Here is a 22,623-nt window from a genome sequence, read left to right as displayed (position 1 = left end):
ACCGGAAATCTAAATATTTTCTTTTATTTCTTTTTATGTTGCAGCTAAATTTTACGTTGAGTCGGAAAACTTTCGGAAAACACTGTTTCTGGATTTTTGCTGAAAAAAAACAACCCCTTCATGTAATTTGTAATGGCTTTAATGGTTATAATGGGAATTGCATTGGATTTAATGGAAAGTGGAAAGTGTAATGTCTCTGTGGTAATTTAATGCCTTCTGGTTGCCTACGTTATGTCTAGTTGATACCATTAAGGACCAATAATATGGTAATGGTTATAATGGGAATTGTATTGGTTTTAACGGAAACTGTAATGGCCCCTGTGGGTCTCTACTGGTTTACTTATTTGTCGTCTTCTGTTGGTGGCATGTTATGTCTAGTGGATACCATTAAGGAACAATAATGGTAATGGTTTTCTTGGTTATAATGGGAATTGTATTGGTTTTAATGAAACTGTAACGGCCTCTTTGGGTCTCTACTGGTTTACTGATTCATCGTCTTCTGTTGGTGGCATGTTATGTCTAGGGGATACCATTAAGGACCAATAATATGGTAATGGTTATAATGGGAATTGTATTGGTTTTAACGAAAACTGTAATGGCCCCTGTGGGTCTCTACTGGTTTACTGATTTGTCGTCTTCTGTTGGTGGCATTTTATGTCTAGTGGATACCATTAAGGACCAATAATGGTAATGGTTTTCATGGTTAGCAGATGGTTTGTAATGGTATTTGTAGTGGAAACCATTAGAATTTCTGTGATGGTTTCTATACCTTGTCCAGGGTGTACCCCGCCTTGTGCCCGATGCTCCCTGAGATAGACTCCAGGTTCCCCGCGACCCTGAAGGATAAGTGGTATAGAAGATGGATGGATGGATGGTTTCTATTGGGGTTTTTTTTCCCCAGCAGGACTGTTTCCACCACGGGGGGGATAAATAGAAACAGTAATTGTGACTTTATATCTCACAATTTTGAGTTCATGTTCCACAGTTTTGACGTTATTTCTCACAATTACATCAAAAGTTTACATCTCACAATTCTGACTTTTTTTTGCTCGCAATTTAGACATCCACTTGACATTTAATTACAAAGAATGCACAGACAAAATCAATCATTCTCTGTAAATAGGCTATATATGCACTACACTCATCACCTAGTCAAGACAAGGAAAAGCAGACACTAGCGCATGCTCAACAATTCTGAAATTTGTTCTCAAATTTACAAGTTCACATCGCACAATTTGGACTTTATTTCTCACAATTACCAGTTTACTCACAATTCTGACTTTACCATGTACTCAATTCAATTCAATTCAATTTTATTTGTATAGCGCTTTTTACAATAGACATTGTCTCAAAGCAGCTTTACAGAAATATCAACATGGTATACAGATATTAAAGGTGCGAATTTATCCCAACTGAGCAAGCCACTGAGTGGCGACGGTGGCAAGGAAAAACTCCCTAAGATGTTTTAAGAGGAAGAAACCTTGAGAGGAACCCGACTCAGAAGGGAACCCATCCTCATCTGGGTAACAACAGATAGTGTGAAAAAGTTCATTATGGATTTATATGAAGTCTGTATGGCCTTAGGAGCAGCCGTAGTCCCAGCAGTCTGGAATTAGAGAAGATTTGAGCTCCATCCAGAGGCAGAAAGGATCTGGATCTCTAGTATCTCCATAAATTCATGTGGGGCTCGGCGAAAGGAGAGAGGGAGAAAAAAGATAATTATGACTGCGAAGTAGTAGAACAGAATCTAGTCAGGGTAGGCTTGAGTAAACAAATACGTTTTAAGCCTAGACTTAAACACTGAGACTGTGTCTGAGTCCCGAACACTAATAGGAAGACTGTTCCATAACTGTGGGGCTCTATAAGCGAAGGCTCTTCCCCCTGCTGTAGCCTTCACTATTCGAGGTACCGTCAAATAGCCTGCATCTTTTGATCTAAGTAGGCGTGGCGGATTATATAAAACCAAAAGGTCGCTTAGATATTGTGGCGCGAGACCATTTAGTGCTTTATAGGTTAATAAAAGTATTTTATAGTTAATGCGAGATTTCACTGGGAGGCAATGCAGTATTGATAATATCGGTGTGATATGGTCGTACCTTCTAGTTCTAGTTAGGACTTTAGCAGCTGCATTCTGGACTAACTGGAGCTTATTTATATTCCTACTGGAACATCCAGACAGTAAGGCATTACAGTAATCTAATCTAGAGGTGACGAATGCATGAACTAGTATTTCCGCATCATGTAGTGACAATATGTTTCTTATTTTAGAAATATTTCTGAGATGAAAGAAGGCTATCCTAGTAATATTATCTACATGAGCATCAAATGATAGGCTGGAGTCAATAATCACTCCAAGGTCTTTAACTGCTGCACATGATGAAACAGAAAGACCATCCAGAGTAACCATGTGATCAGAAAGATTACTTCTAGCTACACGTGGGCCTAATAAAAGTATTTCTGTTTTATCAGAATTAAGTAGAAGGAAGTTAGTTAACATCCAATGTCTAATGTCCTTTACACAATCCTCAGCTTTACTAAGCTTCTGTCTGTCCTCTGGCTTCGCTGAAACATACAACTGTGTATCATCAGCATAACAGTGGAAGCTAATTCCATGTTTACGAATAATTTGACCTAGGGGTAGCATATATAAAGTAAAGAGCAGTGGGCCTAAAACAGAACCCTGTGGAACTCCAAAAGTAACCTCAGTACGCATGGAGAATTCACCATTTACATCTACGAACTGATAACGATCGGTCAGATAAGACCTGAGCCAGGAGAGGACTGTTCCCTTAATACCAACAACATTTTCTAATCTATCAAGGAGAATAGTGTGATCTATAGTATCAAAAGCTGCACTAAGGTCGAGTAACACAAGCAGCGAGACACAACCCTGATCGTAGGTCAGTAGAAGGTCATTTACTACTTTAACTAATGCTGTCTCTGTGCTATGATGAGGTCTAAACCCTGACTGATACATTTCATGAATGTTATTCCTATCTAAGTACGAGCATAACTGCTTTGCTACAACCTTTTCTAAAATCTTAGAGATGAAGGGGAGATTTGATATTGGTCTATAGCTGGACAATTGAGACGGGTCAAGATCAGGTTTTTTAATCAAGGGTTTAATAACTGCTAATTTAAGTGATTTAGGTACATAGCCAGTGCTTAGGGAAGAATTGATTATATTTAGAAGTGGTTCAATTACTAGTATGTTGTAGATGTCCACTTAACACAGTACCAGAAATGGACTCGTAATTGTGAGAAAAAACTTCAGAATTGTCAGACGTTAACTCAAAACTGCTAGAAAAAAAGTCCGAATCGTGAGATATAAAGTCACAATTGTGAGAAATAAAGGAAACAGGCTTCCATATGATTTAGTCGCAGTTTGGATTTCTTTGGTAGAGTTGTGAGATACATTTTCACCCCCCCCCCCCCCCCAGCTTCCATGAGAGAGAGCGAGCGAGCTGATTCAGTTGTACCGATGATTTAAATGATATACTTTATTGTACGTCCCACATAATTTCACACCTACTTTTGCTTCTTTTATCATGTGCCAGATTTAAACAACACAAAAATGAATAATTTTTTAACAGGAGCCTTAACTAGAGACTGTTGTGTGTGAAAATCAACACATTGCCCAGCTGCCACATGATGGGATAATTGCTGACAGAGCAGGCATACAGGTGTTCCTAATAAAGTGGTCATATTAGAATAGTGTCAAATTATTTATAAATAAAAAAAACATGAGACATTATGGTTGCATATTCACTCCCATTGTTGTGAAACTGTTACATGATCTCAATATAACTACACCTGTTTGTTACAGAACATATACTATATGGTCAAAATAACATATGTTATGTTACATTTCCCATTCCAAATTTAGTCCCTCCTTTGCTGCTATAAAAACACTTCTCTCTTCTGGGAAAGCTTTCCACTAGATTTTGGAGCGTGGCTGTGGGGAATTGTGCTCATTCAGCTACAAGAGCTTTAGTAAAGTCAGGCGCTTATGTGGCGAGGAGGACTGGGGTGCAGACGGTGTTCCAGTTCATCCTAAAGGTGTTCAGTGGGGTTGAGGTCAGGGACACTCGAGTTCTTCCACACAAACCTTGGCAAACCATGTCTTCCTGGAGCTCGCTTTGTGCACAGGGGTATTGTCATGATGGAACAGGTTTGGGCCTCTTAGTTCCAGTGAAAGGAATTCATAATGTTAAAGCATACAAAGACATCCTATACAATTGTGTACTTCCAACTTTGTGGCAACAGTTTGGGGAAGGTCCACATACACATGCAGTCCTTCACCAAAAGTCAGTAACCAAGAAAGGAGGGGATTAATCAGAGAAGCAACCAAACCTGGGGAACTCTGAAAGAGCTGGAGAGACCCACAGCTCAGAGACGAGCAGCTGTTTATACGATAACCATAGCCTGGATACTCCGCAATACTGGGTGTTCTGCAAGCCTAGTGAGACATGAAATCCCGTTTGGAGTTTGCCAAAAGAGATGTCGGGGACTTGAGAATACCTTTCCTCGTTTCCCTGGTGAGAATATTTGAAATTTTGGCACAAAGCAGTACACTTGGCACAATCCCAAGACTGCTCATGACCCTGAGATCACCATCTCAACAGTGAAGCATGGTAGTGGCAGCATGATGTTGCGGGGATGCGTTTCATCAGCAGGGAGTCAAGTCAAGTTGCTTTCATTGTCATTTCAAACATATACAGCTGGTACAGTACACAGTGAAACGAAACAACGTTCCTCCAGGACCCTGGTGCTACAAAAAACAACACACTAACCACATGAGATGAAACGTAACTAAATAAGACCTACACATTCTACATAATGTGCATGTGCAAATGTACACAAACACCACAAGACAGTACAGTAGCTACTAAAATAGGACAATGGGCACAGTACGTGACCGTGTAGCTTCCATAAAAATAACAATCTAATAAAAAATGTTGTGAATATAAACATATGACAGTATTCGGTAGGTTAGCTTTAACTACATGTAGACATAGCAGTTATTGCAGTAGCAGCCAGGTAAAGAATAGAGTGGTGACAAGGAATTAAACATAATATTTTTATAAGTACAGTAACAGAAAAAATACAGGTAGTCAGTAGAGAAATGTGCAAAAATTGCAAGGAGAGTGGGATGGTTCAGTTCAGTATGAGTGAGTGTGCGTGTTTGTGCGAGTCCAGTCTCGGAGTATTGAAGAGTCTGGTGGCTTGGGGAAGAAGCTGTTACACAGTCTGGCCATGAGGACCCGAATGCTTTGGTACCTTTTTCCAGACAGCAGGAGAGTGAAGAGTTTGTGTGAGGGGTGAGTGGGGTCATCCACAATGCTGGTGGCTTTGTGGATGCAGCGTGTGGTGTAAATGTCTATAATGGAGGGAATAGAGACCCCAGTGATCTTCTCAGCTGTCCTCACTGTCCGCTGCAAGGTCTTGTGATCCGATACGGTGCAATTTCCAAATCAGGCAGTGATGCAGCTGCTCAGGATGCTCTCAATGGTTCCTCTGTAGAATGCAGTGAGGATGAGGGGCTTTTTTCAGCCTTCGCAGAAAATAGAGACGCTGCTGGGCTTTTGTAGTTAGGGAGCTGGTGTTGAGGGACCAGGTGAGGTTCTCAGTCAGGTGAACACCAAGGAATTTGGTGCTCTTGACGATCTCCACGGAGGAGGTCAGAGGTTCAAGCCCCAGCACAGCCAAGCTGCCAATGTTGGGCCCTTGAGGAAGGCCCTTAATCCTCTCTGCTCCAGGGGCGCTGTATCATAGCTGACCCCAACTTCCTAAAACAAGCTGGGATATGTGAAGAAAATAATTTCACTGTGCTGTAATGTACGTTGCAAATAAACTGTTCTTCTTTTGCTTTGTCCACATTGAGAGACAGGTTGTTGGCTCTGCACCAGTCTGTTAGTTACTGCACCTTCTCTCTGTATGCTGACTCGTTGTTCTTGCCGATGAGACCCACCACGATCATCGGTGTCATCGGTGAACTTGAGATGATTGGAGCTGTGCGTTGCTACACAGTAGAGTCAGCACCACCACCACCACCACCATCCTGATAAAGTCCTTTGTTCAATTGGCAGCATGTTTTGGATCAGTGTCTGTGAAGGTAGTTGGTGATGTCAATGATTGTTCTTTTTGGGGTCTTTCTTCACAGGGCTCACAATGATTGTCATCAGCTGTTGTTGTATTCATTCTGTCGATTGCTGTTGCTATGCCCAATGCTTGTACAATGCCTCTGATTGATTTTCCTCAGCTTCAAAATGACTTGCTTTTCTCCCATACACAGCTCTCTGATCTTCATGTTGGTTTATCCTTTTTAACAAACGCAGTCTTCACAAGTGAAACTGACAGCTAAACCCTAGAGATGTTCAGAGCTATTTATTGTTTAAAACACTCCATCTAACAGGACACAGCTGAGTAACAAGAAACACCCGTCAGTCACACCTTCCATTATTTTTGCTCACCTACAAATTGGGTGGTCGGATACAAAATGTGCTATGTTCCATGTCATTTAACACATCTACATGTGAATACCAGGACATAAAAGCTGAAGTTGAACTCTTCTTCTTATATACATCTTTTGATCTCACACCCAAAAGGTCTTCAGTCTACAGCAAAAATAAAAAATGAATTGGCCTTGCCGTTCCAATAGTTTCAGAGGGGACTGTATTGCACCTTCAACATATGATGCGAATCAAATATTAAAATCCCAGTTAAGTCCATTTCAATTGGCGGTTTTATCAGAAAAAGTCAAAGTGGTGTACATTGATAGACAAAAGGCGGCACAGATCAAATCATCTCTAGCTCCGAATAAATCAAACCACGTGAACACGTAACTGATGTTGGCATGTAGTTTATTGACAGGCTGAAAAGGAGTGAGGAAGCAGAGATTATTAAACTGTACATGGAGGGCAGGGTCACCGTTCTGCAGCTTGGAACCTGTTTAGTAAGATTACAGCATCATGAGTCAGGAAATGTAACGTTTAAAACATCTACATACAAAATTACAATCAAAACAAAACAAAAAAAAGGCACTAAATTAGATTTAGTCTTTTGTGCAGGTTGCATAATTCTACATCATAAACATCCTGGATTCTTCCGGGAAACATTTCTGATTAGTCCTTTTTTCTTTCTCTTTTTTTTTTTTTTTTCCTAAGAAAACAAAAACCCATTTTGTGGATAACATTTTCACACACTGCAGCACATTTGCATAATAACCATGGCATTGTCAGTGGAAAAGTTTAACACCTAAACACACACACACACACTGGCACTCAGGCACAGATATACGAGTGAATTACAGTAGTGCGTCTGTGTGTTGAATACAGCGTTAGCCTCGAGACCCACTGCCTTGACACTCAATACAATATAAACATAGACACTAGCTAAGGTTTGTGCATGCACAAGAACGCGTTATGATGGGTGCATTATCCGTTCCTCAGGAAGCTGAAATTTCACACACTCGCACTTCAGAATTATGAGACCATGAAGGCGTTTCACAGATAACGAACACGCGCACAAAAAAAAAAAAAAAAAAAACAGCAGAGGCATGTTCAGTTAGCAGCAAACTTACTTTCCGAAACTAATTTAAACCCGAGGCTCTCTGAAGGCATTTGCCCATAATTGTTCGTTTTCAATATTAGCGGCACAAACTTTCGGTTCACGCTGAAGACCTAATCTTTTAGGCAAATTTTCTCGAACGCAATCGTGTGACATCATGAAATGTACAATACTTCCATAAAAAATTTTTTAAAAAATGTAAAAAGAAAGTTTAATTGGCACATGCTCACTTTTGAGAAGAACAGTGAGGGACGTTTTACACCTTAAACAGCGAGAGGCTTTCTTTCCGTTATTGCTTCGGCGTGGAAGACATCTGTCGTACACATCTTTGTGTCTTACAATACTGTAACGATGTAAACCATGACAGCAAGTGAGGCAGTTATTGCACTGTTAAACACTGTGGCACATGCCTGCTCTCGATACTTCATTCGTCTAATTTATCACGTCCTTCACTGACTGATCTCGTATCGCACTGCTAATGGTGTGTTACGCAGAAAAAAACATTTGCTCAAGCTTGGATGTTGAAAGCGTCTTGATATTTAGGGAGCTGAGATATATATGAAACCTGGAACTTGCGGTAAATGCGAGCATACTGACTATGATCTGGAGCGCTGCCAGCTTCAGTTTGTTGGAAGTTTGTTTCCGAATTAAATTAGAGCGTGATTCTGAAAGGTCAGAGACGCTAAGACACTCGTGTTTGGTCCATTGGTGAACCTTAAACGGTCAAAAAAAACAACCAAAAAAAAAAAAAAAAAAAAAGAACCCCACCTCATACTTGAAACACGTTCTCACTTAATACAGTCTTAGCTCGACTTCCACAGTCGAAAGCACGTGTGAACGAACGAGCGTGATGTAAATCAGACAAATTCGGACACTTCAGAAGAAGGCGGCTTTACAAGCTTTTGTGGACTTGCGATAATTAAAAACATCACGCCACGGGACGACCCTGACCTCAGCGAGAAGGTAAAACCGGTCTTTCAGGATCCTGTGGTGCCGACATCTAGCTTCCACACTCGCACGGACCGGGGAATAGCAGCAACACTGGAAAAACCAAACGACGACATCAGTCACCACACAAACTGGAGATCAAGCGGATTTACGGAGACCAATCTGAGCTGTGATATGCTCTGAGAATCCGTTATCTGAACTTGTCTAAATATCATCGCTGTTTGTTACGAGGTTGAAGCTTGTTTTTTGGTGCTCAGAGTTTAAGAGTATTGAACAAGTTCAAGATTTCATTGCTTGGCACCAAACGCTTTGTACAGCACAATTATCCTTTTTATGGGAATGTAATAATGGCACGTGCCTGAGCTGAGATTAGTGCATTTTTTAAAACCATGATGCCTGTTTTAGCCATTAAAGTGCACCAACATCACTCAGCCTCGTCTCTCGAGTATTTAACCGCCGTTTGGAGCGTGCATGCGTGTGTGTGTGTGTGTGTGTGTGGAGAGATGAACAAAAGCAGAGAATCAAAGAGATTAACTGGAATACTGAATAACTGAGACCGTAATACAATGCACACCGACCCTTTTCCGGAAGATCTTCCTTCCTGAAGACTTTAGCTCCAACCATAATCGTACCCACATGACCGTCTAATCGTCGCCTTAAGAAGTTCTTGATCCGCTAAAACACGCGTTTTAGATTCTGGTTGGAGATGAAACAAGCAGGAAGGCAGATCTCAAAGACCAGGGTTGGTGAGCACTGCGGCAAGACACACACACACACAGGCATTGAGCGAAACGCATTAAAGAAGAGCGAGACGAGCAAAATCGACGCCTTCTGTATCGGGTCATCCTGGGTTACACCTGGACAAAGTCACAAACACGACCGGAACTACTTGTGGTGATGGCGCATGATCGAGCGTGCGACCGGATGGACAATCTGGAGGCCACGGGCGCTGCCGTTCGAGTTGTAGTCGGGTTTTGACGGCAGGTTAAGGCGGTTGTTGTGATGAGAATAATAAGTGTAATATCGACGCATGCCTGCGCTGAGCTGGGGTTTAAAACTGAACGTCTTTGGGCGTGAGCCTGGACTTCAGAAGGCAGGAGGCTCTGTAAAAACAATAAATGTTTGAACAATAACGTTTTAATAAGTGGTACCTTTCAAAATCATGGCACTTGGGAACAAATCAATAGTTTGATTATTAAAAGCATTAAATTAATTACATCTTATAAAAACACAAACCCTGGGAGTCACACTGGTGATGTGTAAAGAGGAGGAAGAACGTATGTGGGCAGATGTGGACGATGTGATCTCACGCTGTATTACAATACACAGAGTATGATGTAGAGATCTTCAGTACTGTTACTCCGGCGTTATTACAATAACAAGAGCAGGAGATTAGAATCTAGTATTTTAGCAGTTGTCTAATTGGAAATTTTATCATCATCGCACACAATCCTAGTGTCAAAAAGAAAAACGTATGACCAAAAATAAAAAGATTTTAAAAAATAAAATGAAAGAAAAATTTCCAACCACTGATGGACAGAATGTATCAGTTACTGAAGGTTACTTACACACACACACACACACACACACACACACACACACACACAGCTCATTCGGTCTCCATGCACACAAGTGGTTAACATAATTCAGCCCTGAGTTTGTCTCACACACTGCATCACTTCCTTACAGTTCGAGTGGTCTTAACACATGTCCGTGCGTGCGTGCGTGCGTGCGTAACTGAGCTTTTCTCGCCAGTTACGATGAACCGTAACCAATAGGAACCGCAGACATGCACCGACAATCAGTTAGCACACGCTATATCGGTATTATGGTGAATAAGATGATTTCGCCAACAGGCTCGTTATTGCTGCACGTAATTTAAACCGGTATGTTTGCTGTTTGGTAATTGGGTCATACAATTAAAAGTTGAACTTGGGGGTCAAGTCAACAAAAAGGGCAGCTTATTGCTCGGAAAAGAAAAGATTAAAAAAAAAACAACACAAAAACAACATTTTAAAACCTGCAGGACAGGATCATCGCTGTGGAGTGACACTTGTTTTAGAGAAGAAGGGAGAGAGGGGAAAAAAAAAAAAAAAAAAAAACACTGAATATTGTGATAATATCATAAATGACAACAGCACATGCCTATTAAGTGGAATCCATCAGTAAACACAACATATCCATTTATAAAACAGCAAAATTAAAAGGAAAAAAACTGCACAGATTAGGAACTACAGTGAATTAAAGGCAGAGGCTCAGAAACACGGCTTCCTATTACAATGTTAGTACAATCGCATGGGTTTAGTTTTAAAAACAAAAGAAAAAGAAAAAAAAAAAAAAAGGCTGGGGACCAGAGAAGGTTCTCGGACCATACTCTTACACCCTCTCACACACTCTCCACCTGTTCTAACTGTTACACACACACACACACACACACACACACTACGCTGCTCTCGCCACGTCACCTTGTTTTGTAACAGCTTTTCATGACGACCTGACATAACACACACTCTCTTCAGATGAGACACACTTACTCGAGTGAATGAAGACATAACCACGTAAGAGCACACTCGCATCTCTCACACACACTAGACAGGGAAGCCATTTTCAGTGAGGCTTGACACACACCAGGTAAAAGTAAGGCAGATCATTCACACTCACACTTCAGAGACTTGTGTTAAGAGGTTAAGAGTGAAGCTCAAACAGCTCCTCATGGTGGACTGAAATAAGGCAGTGTACGACCACACACACACACACACACACACACACACACACGTCCCGATTTTGCAGCGCGTCAGGCTTCCCTGGTTTCATGAAGGCGGAGCGAAAGTTAAGGAGCCCAATCTGTCAATCAAGTGACATTACCTAACGGTTTACCAAGAACTAGATGTCAGGACGCTATTTTACAGTCAGACCGCCAACACTGGAGAGGCGGTTAATGTTCGCTCAGTGCTACAGATACATAGATACATACAGATGCATAGCATAGGTTAGCTTAGCAAATGTTGCTCAAGTATTACATTGTGTAATTAAAGTCAGGATTTGATGCTAAGTGGCGTGAACTTAAGCTCCAGCTGTGCTCACTCAAAATCAGGACCTGCTTCAGAGTCAAATTCAGGCATACAGGTTATAATAAAAGGTTAGAAAAGGTGCATACAATCACACACACACACACACACACAGAGTTGCTGTTCAGTTGAGTGACTTTAAAGGCAGTTAGAAGCACAGGATCGCTCATGCTTTCCTCAGACAGATACTCTTCTGAGTGATGCTGAACCTGTGCGTATGCTCTCTCATACACACTCTCACACACGAATTAAGACTTGCTCTGTGACTTGCCCTCGCCCGACCCCCCCCCCCCATCCCCCGCGCACCTTCCCTCCCCCTCTCTCCCCCACACCCCCAAAAGTCAGGTTTAGTGGTCCAGGCTTGGACGCGAGCAGTGGAAGCTGAGGGAAGAGTTCAGATCACTGCAGCATGAGCTGCTTGAGATTGTCGTGTAAGATGGTGTCCTTGACGTCTCGGAAGACGAGGCGAATGTTCTCAGTGTTGATGGCCGTGGTGAAGTGGTGGTAGAGCGGCTTGTTCTGCTGCTCGCGGCGCTGGTTGCGGAAGCACGTCACGAGGAACTTCTGCACGTCGTCCAGGCTGTGTGGATCGCCTTCGTACTCGGGGAAGAAGTCCTTGATGGACACGATCTTGACTTTCTCCTCCAGCAGGTCGGTCTTGTTCAGGAACAGGATGATGGAGACGTTGCTGAACACGCGGTTGTTGATGATGGTGCCGAAAATGTTGAGCGACTCCGTGAGCCGGTTGGTCAGCCGGTCCTCCATCAGCACCTGGTCGAACTCGCTCGACGATACCAGGAACAGGATGGAGGTGACGCTGTCGAAGCACTCGAACCAGCGGCGCCGCTCAGAGCGCTGGCCGCCCACGTCCACCATCTTGAAAGGGACGTTCTTGATCTCAAAGTCGTACTCGTGGATGCCTTTGGTGGGCCTGCGCGCCAGTAAGATATCCTGCTGACTCGGCAGATAGTCCTGTGGACATAAAGGAGAACAATAATTCACGACTGTATTTTCTGGACTATACGTCACGCCTCATTAAACTCCGTTTACTTTAACGTAGCGGGCATTTTTATTTTCTTGAAGGTACCACTAACGTTTTTGGTGTAACCCAGGTTAGTTTTTGTCCTGTTCAGTTCTCACATTTTCTTTTAAACAGATAACGTTCACTTATACGGAAGCCCATTTCGGCCAAAACTAATTTAAAAAGGTAACTGCAACTTTATATCTTTTTTTTTTTTTTAGTTAAAGTCTCACGATTCAGACATTTTTTCCCCCCCTCACGAAAGAGAGTTCATGTCACAATTTTGATTTTATTCTTCACAATTTTGAATAAATATATCACAATTCTTACTTTTTTTCCCTCCTCACATCCTCTCGCAATTCTGGTATTTCGAGTACTGCGTCAAGTGGACGCCCAAATTGCAAGCTATATATATATATATATATATATATATATATATATATATATATATATATATATATATATATATATATATATATAAAAAATAGAAAGTTCAAATTGTGAGATGTAAACCCATAATCGTGAGAAATAAAGTCAGAGTTGTGAGATTTTAACTCGTAATTGTGATAAAAGTCAGAACTGTGATACACTTACTCAAAATTGCGATGAATAAAGTCAGAATTGCGAGATGTTAACTCGCAAATTGCGAGACACAAATTCACAATTACCTTTATTTTTTTTCTTCCCTGTGGCAGAAAGGGCTTCCGTACATTTCTGCTATATAAATAACTTAACACCGTTTTCTACTTTGTAAAAATTTCTTTGTTGCATCTTTTTTACATCTTGGTATCCATGCCACCAGATGGCGCACAAGCGCAACTTGACAGTCTGTAAAATCGATGTGAAGGGTCTTTGCTTCCCCTCAGCGAGGAGACCTGCATCAGAAATTGTGGACATCAAATGTAGAGCAAGTCAAATAGAAATAAAACTCATCTAAACTATTTTTTTATTTAAAAAAAATAGTTTTTCATCTAAACTACTCTTATTTCCTGCTTGGAAAATGTTTCGCCAATTTCATTCAACCAGGCCACAACAGCACTGGATAAATCATTTCATTCACTGCTCCCATTTTAACTTAAAAGTCGACCAAAATCAAACAAACTAAATGCAAATAACACACAAACTGTAATGTAAATATATGTAAAACACAGGAAAAACGATTCGAATACTGAGACAGGAGATAACGTGCTAGACCTCAGGATCTTACACGTCCGTATCACCGTGCTGTCGTATTTGAATGAGATAGTAACTTCCAGAAAGGATGAGGTCACACATCAGATAAAGCCCTTCATGCTCACTGTGTGGAAGTCTACAGTGTGTAGGAGGATATGGAGCACCGCATGAGGTAATGCGCCACAGAAAAATACTCGCGCTCTCTCTCTCTCTCACACACACACACACACACACACACCATAAACACACACACATTCGACTACCGGCTGAAAGGAAATCCTGAACGCACACAGATGCACTTTCACTTTCTGAATGAGAGGGGTGGGAATTAGTCAGGGGCTTTCAGACACATTTTGATAAAAGATTCCTATTACACTTCCTGGGGTGGGGGGTGTTACACAGCTCTTCTGTGGAAGTGTGATAAAGTCCGCTGGTGCTACCTGCAAACAGCGGCAGGTATTCTTTACTGTGCTGCGGAGACGCCTCACCGACAAGGCTTGAAAAGCAGCAGCTACAATAATATTTATATTTTGCTAGTTAGCAATAGTTCTCATTAATAAGGGATTAATAATGCATTAATAAAGGAAGCAGAAATAGTAGGAAGGAGAAATGGTGTATTATTAGGCTCTGGGTTACTGATCAGAAGGTCAGGGACTGCCAAGCTGCCACTGTTGGGCCCTTGAGCAAGGCCCTTAACCCTCTCTGCTCCAGGGGCGCTGTATCATGGCTGACCCTGCGCTCTGACCCCAACTTCCTGACATGCTGGGGTATGCGAAGAAAAGGAAAAAAAAAAGAAAAAGAATTTCATTGTGCTGTAATGTATATATGACCAATGAAGACTATCATTATCCTCTCTTGATAACGTGTTTAACGTAGCACAGGGTTTGGGACCTCAAATTCGGAAAAGATCACCTGTCGTTCGTGTACGAGGATATACCTGCCTAGTAAAAATAGTTCTACTGACCAACAGCAAGTTTACACCTGAACTGGTGTGTGTAGGACAGCACGAGTTTCAGAACGAGTGGCATGAGCTAGAGAACTCTAAAATATCCACATACACACACATCAGACTAGGGTCTTGATACCGTAAACACATCGTACGATACTATACCAGCTGAAGTATCACGATACCAGGCAATATTATGTTAACTCATAATTCAAATCGGCAAAATGAACCGAATTTACAGAAATACAGCGATATAAATGAACACAGACAAACCAGCTTTTCATCTCGATGCGTTATTAATGAGAATGAATAACTGGCGGTTGGAAAAACTTCAGAACAATCATACGGTCGCCAAGCAACTAATTCAGCATGCCACATAGTTCATCTATTGTCCGTTAGAGCAATGAAATCATGTGAATGGAAATTGTCCTTGGAGTACTAAGAAAGAACACAACATTAGGAATAAATTCCTCAATTTGGAAATTAACTCAAAAATAAATTTATAAAAATCATAAAATGAATAAAATCATAAAATTAAAAAATAGTATAAAAAGAAAAAAAAAGCTGAATGATTGCTGCTGTGTGTTACTCGGTTGGTTTTTTCTTCCCAATGAAATATTTGGGAAAAAGAAAAAAATGTTCAGCAGGAATGAAACTGGAGATTGTTTGTTTGAACTGAAATAATAAAAAAAATAAAATAAAATAAATTATAAAATTGTGAACGCTAGCTCGCTTACTACCAAACACAGGGTTTCATGGTCCGTACAGATGCTTCATACTTAAATTCCAGGACTTTCAAGTACTTTACAAGCACTGATTTTGTTTTCAAGAACTCTACAAGGGATGTGCTGTATTCACACATTGTATTTTAATACAGCCGAATTCCTAATAAAGCTGTTCTCATTCACATATTTTTCTGTTTCTGTTCCCAGACAACGGAACGAGATGTCTGAAATGCGGACCGTTCAGAGACTACACGTTAACCGGCAGTCACGCCCAAGCCGCTGCTCTGCACTGCTCAAGGGCCTGTTCACATCGGGACAGTTTTCACAGCACGGTTTTTTGTGTTCACGCTCAGGCGTTAAACATGGGGCTTAACATGGTTAAACATTCACTCCCTGAAAGTAGATGGCGCTTATTGAAAAGCAGAAATACCCCGGTACACAAGGTGGCACTGCACAGCTTTGTTTAACACCCGCTAATCACGGAGAAGAAAAAGAGAGCGCCGGTTTTTACGGCTTTAAGCTGTTCACACACTTTTTGCGAACTCGCTAAAGCACGTACGCACTTTTGTGAAACGCAAGGTATTTGGTGATTAGGCCACTGTTTGTGAATGTAAAAACATCTGCAAAGTTTCAAAAATCAAAGCGCAGGACAAACTGAGTTATTGACTCACAAAAGGAGCCGATTCTGAACAGCTGAAACGAGTCGTTAGTGATTCCAGACTAACTTCCTGTACTAACCTACGTAGGTTTGTAACAAAAAACCCCCTCTGGTCTTCATCGGCTGCTCGCTGACAGCGGTAGACCAATCACAACAGACTGGGACATCTGACCAATCAGAGCAGAGTATGCTCTCTGAAAGGAGGAGTTTAGAATGAATCCTTTAGAACGGATCATTGAACGAGTCATTTGTGACACAGGGTGGAAAAAGGTAACGCTGCAGTTTAAATTATGAGCACGTTAAAGTGTTTTTTTGTCCTCGGATGCATGTAAATCTATCGTATTAGACCTCGAAAACAAAATTAGGCACGTTTCAAAACCATAATAGAAGCTAAATCCTTAAAGATCTGAACCCATGAACCCGTGCTTTCAAAAGGACACCGTGTTTATGTGTGTAGGCAGAAGGATTTATTAGCAGTGAGCATTTTATTTCAGGTCTGTCACTTATGCACCATGACTAAAATGGTGGGTGCTGGCATCTTCGTCTTTTTTTTCAGGCTTCTTCTTTGTACTTGAGCGCCAACAAGTCGTACTTTTATGGAACCGCAGCGGCTCTGGGCGTGTGAACAAAAGCGCGAATCTCATTGGTCGGCCGGGTTTTGACACAGCGTGTCCAAAAAAAAACCAAAAAAACAAACGAAGCCCTCGACGTAAAATAATTTGACGCTTTGACACCAAGCGTTTTACGCCTGGGTGTGAACACTGACAGCCATTGGGGCATTAAAACACCCGTTTTTTATGCTGCAAAAATCATGCCCGTGTGAACAAGGCTTAAGTCCTGACCACGACATCCTCGGACAAAACCACCACACACACACACACACACACACACACACACACACACACTAAAGACAACGGCTATGCTGTGATTTCAGTTACACTTACATATAAAGTGATCACTCAGAGAGAAAGTTAGACATGAATGAATGGCAAAGAGGAGCAGCACACTGGCTGAACAGAGTAGTTGAGGAGAGATTTGTTTGTGTGTGCATGTGTATGTGTGTGCGGGGGGGGGGGGGGGATGTCCTGCTTGCACCTGTGCGAGTTATTTATCCTCCTAATATCCAACACTAGGGTTGAGTGGCTCAAGAAATAATAGCCGGTGTTGGAGATGCTCAAATGGAAAACACACACAAACAAACAGGCACAAACAATGTGATGCCCTGTCCGTGTGCGTTTCCACTCTGGGCATCTGTAACACACGCCACTGAATAAATATCAGAAAAAGCGTTAGGCTTTGAGTAGACTTTAAGGGAAGAAGGAGAAAAAAAAAAAAAAAAAAAAAAAAAGGTGTGTGTGTGTGTGTGTGTGTGTGAGAGAGAGAGCGAGCGCAAGTGAGTGAGAGGAGCTTCATGGGTGTGAGACACTTGGAAATTCTGTGCATGCTGTGTGATCACAATGGAAACACATACAGAGTTCACATAATCACCTCTTGAACTTTTCAGCTAGAAATAGGACACACACACACACACACACACACACACACACCTCCGTTTGCTTAATGTAGCAGCCATTTTTGTTTGCCTTTTAATGGTACCACTAACATTTGGTGCAACTTCATTTAGTTTAGGTCCTGTACATTTCTCAAGCCGTGTTTGATCAGACAATGTTCATTTCTGTTAGATAATCACGTGAACATTCAGCGTTTTCTACCGTTTCTTTTTACAGTTCATTATACTACACTCTTGTCCAGCAGGCAGGGTTTTTTTTTTTTTTTTTTTAAAAAGCAGGGGCTTTCACCAGTGGAAGACACCGAAAATGTAGATACACAGGGAAAAAACCCCTGATGATGCAGTCGGTCACCCAGCTAACCAGAAACGTAACGTACGAGCCGAATTAGCACTCATCTACATTTAGTTATTAAACATAAAACCGTTTCTATAGTAACAATGACGCGCCGCATAACCCAAGCCTAATCATAAATATCTTTCGGCACAGTAGCGGTAATGAAGTGGTTGTTAGTGGTAAGTGTGGATCCGTAACGCAGTTCGTGAGCATTCTCTTGTGTTTAAAATACACCGCTGTGACGTTCCTCTTCGGTTCAATAACTGTTTTCAGCTTCGACTCAGGAACCACGCACTTCCTCTCCGAGCGAGAGCGTGTAAACGGGGCTGTGTTGGGCCACGTCGAGTTGAGCGCCTGCGTCACCGAGATCTGAGGCAACACTGCTGACGACAGAACAGGCCCGAGCGGAAGTGTCATAAACTGAAGCGTTAGTAGCTGAGCCGGAGTTTATGAGCACTGAGCAGTCTGAATATTTAAGCATTACCTGAATGGTACGTTAATCGCATGATGGAGCCAGTTTTACTAGCTGTATTAATGAACGCGGAGAGAACACTGCTGCAAACATCTGAGTGTTTGAGAGGGTATGCAAGTACAGAGACACATTAACACGTCATGTAATGGAAGAGAACGTTGTTGCCGTGAACAAACTCCTTTTTCTTCGTTCATTATTCCTTGTATAATTTATACTACATGATTTCATTTACGGCGCACGGAGGCTTAGCGGATAGCAAGTTCGCCTCGCACCTCCAGGGTTGCGGGTTCGATTCACGATGCTGCCCTATGTGTGCGGAGCTTGCGTGTTCTTCCCGTGCTGCAGGGGTTTCCTCTGGGTCCAAAGACATGCATGGTAGACTGATTGGCGTGTCCAAAGTGTCCGTAGTGCATGAATGAGTGTGTATGTGATTGTGCCCTGTGATGTCCAGGGTGTACCCCGGCTTTCATTTGCGCCTCTCTAAGACTGTTTGGAGCGTTTGTTCCGGAACCTGGTGCATTTTCTCCCTTGATTCGGTTCGTTTAAAGCAGGGGTATCCAATCTGATCCAGAAAGGGCCGGTGTGGGTGCAGGTTTTAATTCCAAACAAGCAGAAGCCACACCTCAATCTATTGAAAGCCAAATTTAACTCATTACACAGGTGGAATCAGATGTGGTTCCTGCTTAATTGGAATGAAAACCTGCACACACATCGGCGCTTTCCGGATCAGATTGGACACCCCTGGCTTAGACGTATACGGACACAGCGATCGCGCTTGGATCCGCACCCAAACAGTCAGTCATTGCAAATGAATTCTGGAGCGGTTCGCTTTTGGCGAGAAAGCAATCCGACCCAACGGACCAACCTGTATACGCGATGCTGAACGGGAGCTGCGTTAAGCCAAAAAAACGCATTTGTTTTGCTAAAGTCTCGCAACATGAATTGCGGTTTAACTTAGACTGAAGACAAGGTAAAATGCGTCATTGAAATTTGGTCTGAAGAACATATTTCTGAACAACTTTTCTGAAAAACGAATAATAAAAAAAAACACAGGTTTACAAGGTGTTTAGCGAGCGTCTCAATGAGGTGGGCTTTAACCACTCTGTGGAACATATAAATTAGATCAATAATAATAACTACAGCTAAAAAGAAAGCCAGAATAAGCTCACAGAGCTGCTGTCTATCCATCTGGATGGACGACCGCTGTGGGCAGAAGCCAGGAACATAAACAGGAGCACTCTGACCAATGAGAGGACAGTTCACTCACATGTGACTTGCATAAACACATTTGTCGGCGCTTTGAAAATGTTGCCTTGCGAGGGCGAACCGAGCCGAGGAGAAAACTTAAGTACCCGTTTCGGAACAAAGCACAGATCTACAGGTCTGAAAACGCCATGACGTGCTTCCTATAAAAACAACTTGAAAATAAAATGGAACGAGGTCTGCTGGAAAAGCTTACTTTTCAAGTTTAGGTCGTTTGTTTAAATGGGTTCTCTTGATCTACTTTAAAGACGTGTGGAAATCCGAACGTTTTAGGTCCTAGTTATGCAGAAATATATACATTTCTAAAGGGCTCACAAGCATTCAAGCACCACTGTAACTAAGTTAATGACTGAGTTTGGTCCGTTATTCAGTGGATAACTTCACTTGGAAACTATAGTCTTAAAACTAAAAGCTCTAATGGAATAAAAATAAATAAATAAAAATGATTGACACTCATTGCCGAGTACTGTTGGACTCGAGCGTGAGGAGTAATGACTCATAAATCACACTTATCCGGCGTCACCCACAAGAGGATGGAGTCCCTTCTCAGTCTAGTTACTCTCAAGGTTTTTCCCCCCCTCATGTCGTGTTAAGAAATGTCCTCGCCCCTGTCGCCTCTGGCTTGCTCATTAATTCAATTCAATTCAATTTTATTTGTATAGCGCTTTTTACAATAGACATTGTCTCAAAGCAGCTTTACAGAAATATCAACATGGTATACAGATATTAAAGGTGTGAATTTGTCCCAACTGAGCAAGCCACTGAGTGGCGACGGTGGCAAGGAAAAACTCCCCAAGATGTTTTAAGAGGAAGAAACCTTGAGAGGAACCCGACTCAGAAGGGAACCCATCCTCATCTGGGTAACAACAGATAGTGTGAAAAAGTTCATTATGGATTTATATGAAGTCTGTATGGCCTTAGGAGCAGCCGTAGTCCCAGCAGTCTGGAATTAGAGAAGATTTGAGCTCCATCCAGAGGCAGAAAGGATCTGGATCTCTAGTATCTCCATAACATATCATTAGGGATCTAAATCTTAAAGCTGCGTTGTGACAATATCCGTTTTTTTTTTTTTTTTTTTAAGTGCGATATAAATACTGCTGGATTGCACTGAACGAGCAAACTAGCTTGCTGAAAGTCATTAAATTATATTTAGCCACCACGTTTTTTTTGCCTGAGAATTATACAGACTTTGCTCCATTTTCATACAACAGTGTGAGAGCAGAGTGTGTGTGTTCACTAGGGGGTATGTAGTACACAAGACTTTCACTTCCCCACGAGTGGTGTCAGAGAAGCAGCCAATCACCGATACACAGGATCCAGAGGAATCGCTGTCCTGACGCATACCCTTCGTCTGTGTAGGACTACAGCTGCGTCCCGAACCGCATATTTCTGCACTATTTTGCAGTATAGTGCGAGTAGTGTGTTCGCACTGACAATTCCAACAAGATGTGTGCTTCAAGTACTTGTAGTAGTGTGGAATGTTGGACACTTTATGCACTGGACGGTTGCAGCTTTGCTTACGCATCAGAAGAGGGGAGGGGCTACAAGTTGCTGACACCGGCTCAAATTTGCTCGTAAAAGGCAACATTGACAAACAGTCAGTCTTGTACAGGATTTTGTTTTGTGATTGTCTCAGCCAAAAAAAAATATATATATATAAAATTGGGGTATTTTTTGTGGAGAACTACTTGAATTGGTGAAATCTCAACTGCGCAAAATTGTTTCTCACGTCCTTTCGCAGTGATGTTTGGTGTGAAACGAGACCTTTTAGCTGTACTCATGATCGACGCACGTGAATCGAAGAGGGCTTCGGCTGAACGTGCACTGCGATGATGTCACGTGACGCGTCTTGGCCTGAATCTACAGAAAAAATCTGTGGTCATTTTTCAAAATCGCAAGATCCCGCGAAGACTACAGAATGTCCTGGATTTCACGTTCATTTCTGTGGTCGCACAATCCCGGAGGGACTGAACAGTAAACTGAAGAAATTCCTTTTCGTTGACTCCGAGAAGGTTAGCGGCGTCACATTATGTGCGTTCAACGCCATTCGTCGTCGACGACTGGTAAACAGCTTATACCTCCGGTTAGTAAAAAAAAACCTGCTAGTGTTCAAGTGAAGGCGATACTTCTAAAACTCATAAACTAGACGGTAGAGTACATATGCATAGAGTAAGTGCACAGTGTATAGCACATCATTTTCGACGTAACTTTAGTGTACGTGTGTGTGTTCTAAGTAAAATTATGCTTACCGGCATTCCAAGTTTTTCCAAGTTATCCAAGAAATATTTCACCGATTCACCCTGAAGAAGAAGCAGAAAAAAAACAACAACTTTATTTTCATTAGATTAGTAGTCTTGAAACACAAACACCAGTACTATAAAACGATGTTTTTGAAGTGGCATACATAGACAGCAAAATGTGTTTGCAGGTACAACCCGGACTATATTAAGTACGCTTTTACCGCTACCGTGAACGAAAAACCACAGTGTGTCGAGTGTTGGTAATTGACAGTTGGGCCATGGATGACTGCCGTTCAAAAGAAACATGGGTCACAGAGGGCGAAAGGTTGAGAAACCCTGATCTAAGAAACTGCTTTCATGCATAGAACGGTGTGAAGAAAAAGGGAAGAAAAAAAAAAAACATCCGGTGAGCGGCAGTTATGTGAGCGTTGTTGAGGAGAGATTTCAAAGGAGACTTCCGAGACTGATTGAAGCTTACAAAGGCTACGGTAACTCAGATAAGCACTCTTTACAAACATGCTGAGCAGAAAAGCATCTCAGAACACACAGACAGGGAACTGACCCCTGACCACAGAAAGGTTTAGATACGGCACCCAAGTGTTTTTGTGGCGTGTCTTAAGACAAATGAACGTTTAAAAAAAAAAAAAAAAAAAAGGCATTTAGGAGATACATCAGATTGAATGTAAAAATAACAGT

The 22,623-nt window shown here is 41.8% G+C and overlaps 1 protein-coding gene across 1 annotated transcript in view; it reads right to left on the bottom strand.

Annotated features, from left to right (window-relative positions):
- Window positions 1-11,918: 11,918 nt before the first annotated feature.
- The window catches only part of gna13b (guanine nucleotide binding protein (G protein), alpha 13b), a 29,745-nt gene continuing 19,040 nt past the window's right edge, over window positions 11,919-22,623 (bottom strand). Inside the window, exons 3-4 of the mRNA XM_053648609.1 lie at window positions 21,937-21,987; window positions 11,919-12,557 (exon numbers count right to left, since the gene is read on the bottom strand). Coding sequence (XP_053504584.1) covers window positions 11,985-12,557; window positions 21,937-21,987 — 624 coding nt within the window. The 3' untranslated portion in view covers window positions 11,919-11,984. The remainder of the gene's footprint in view (window positions 12,558-21,936; window positions 21,988-22,623) is intronic.

Source organism: Ictalurus furcatus, chromosome 2 (assembly GCF_023375685.1).
Source record: "Ictalurus furcatus strain D&B chromosome 2, Billie_1.0, whole genome shotgun sequence".
Lineage (NCBI taxonomy): Eukaryota > Metazoa > Chordata > Actinopteri > Siluriformes > Ictaluridae > Ictalurus > Ictalurus furcatus.
The sequence above is the reverse complement of the archived record's forward strand: the minus strand, read 5'-3'. Positions and strand labels throughout refer to the sequence as shown.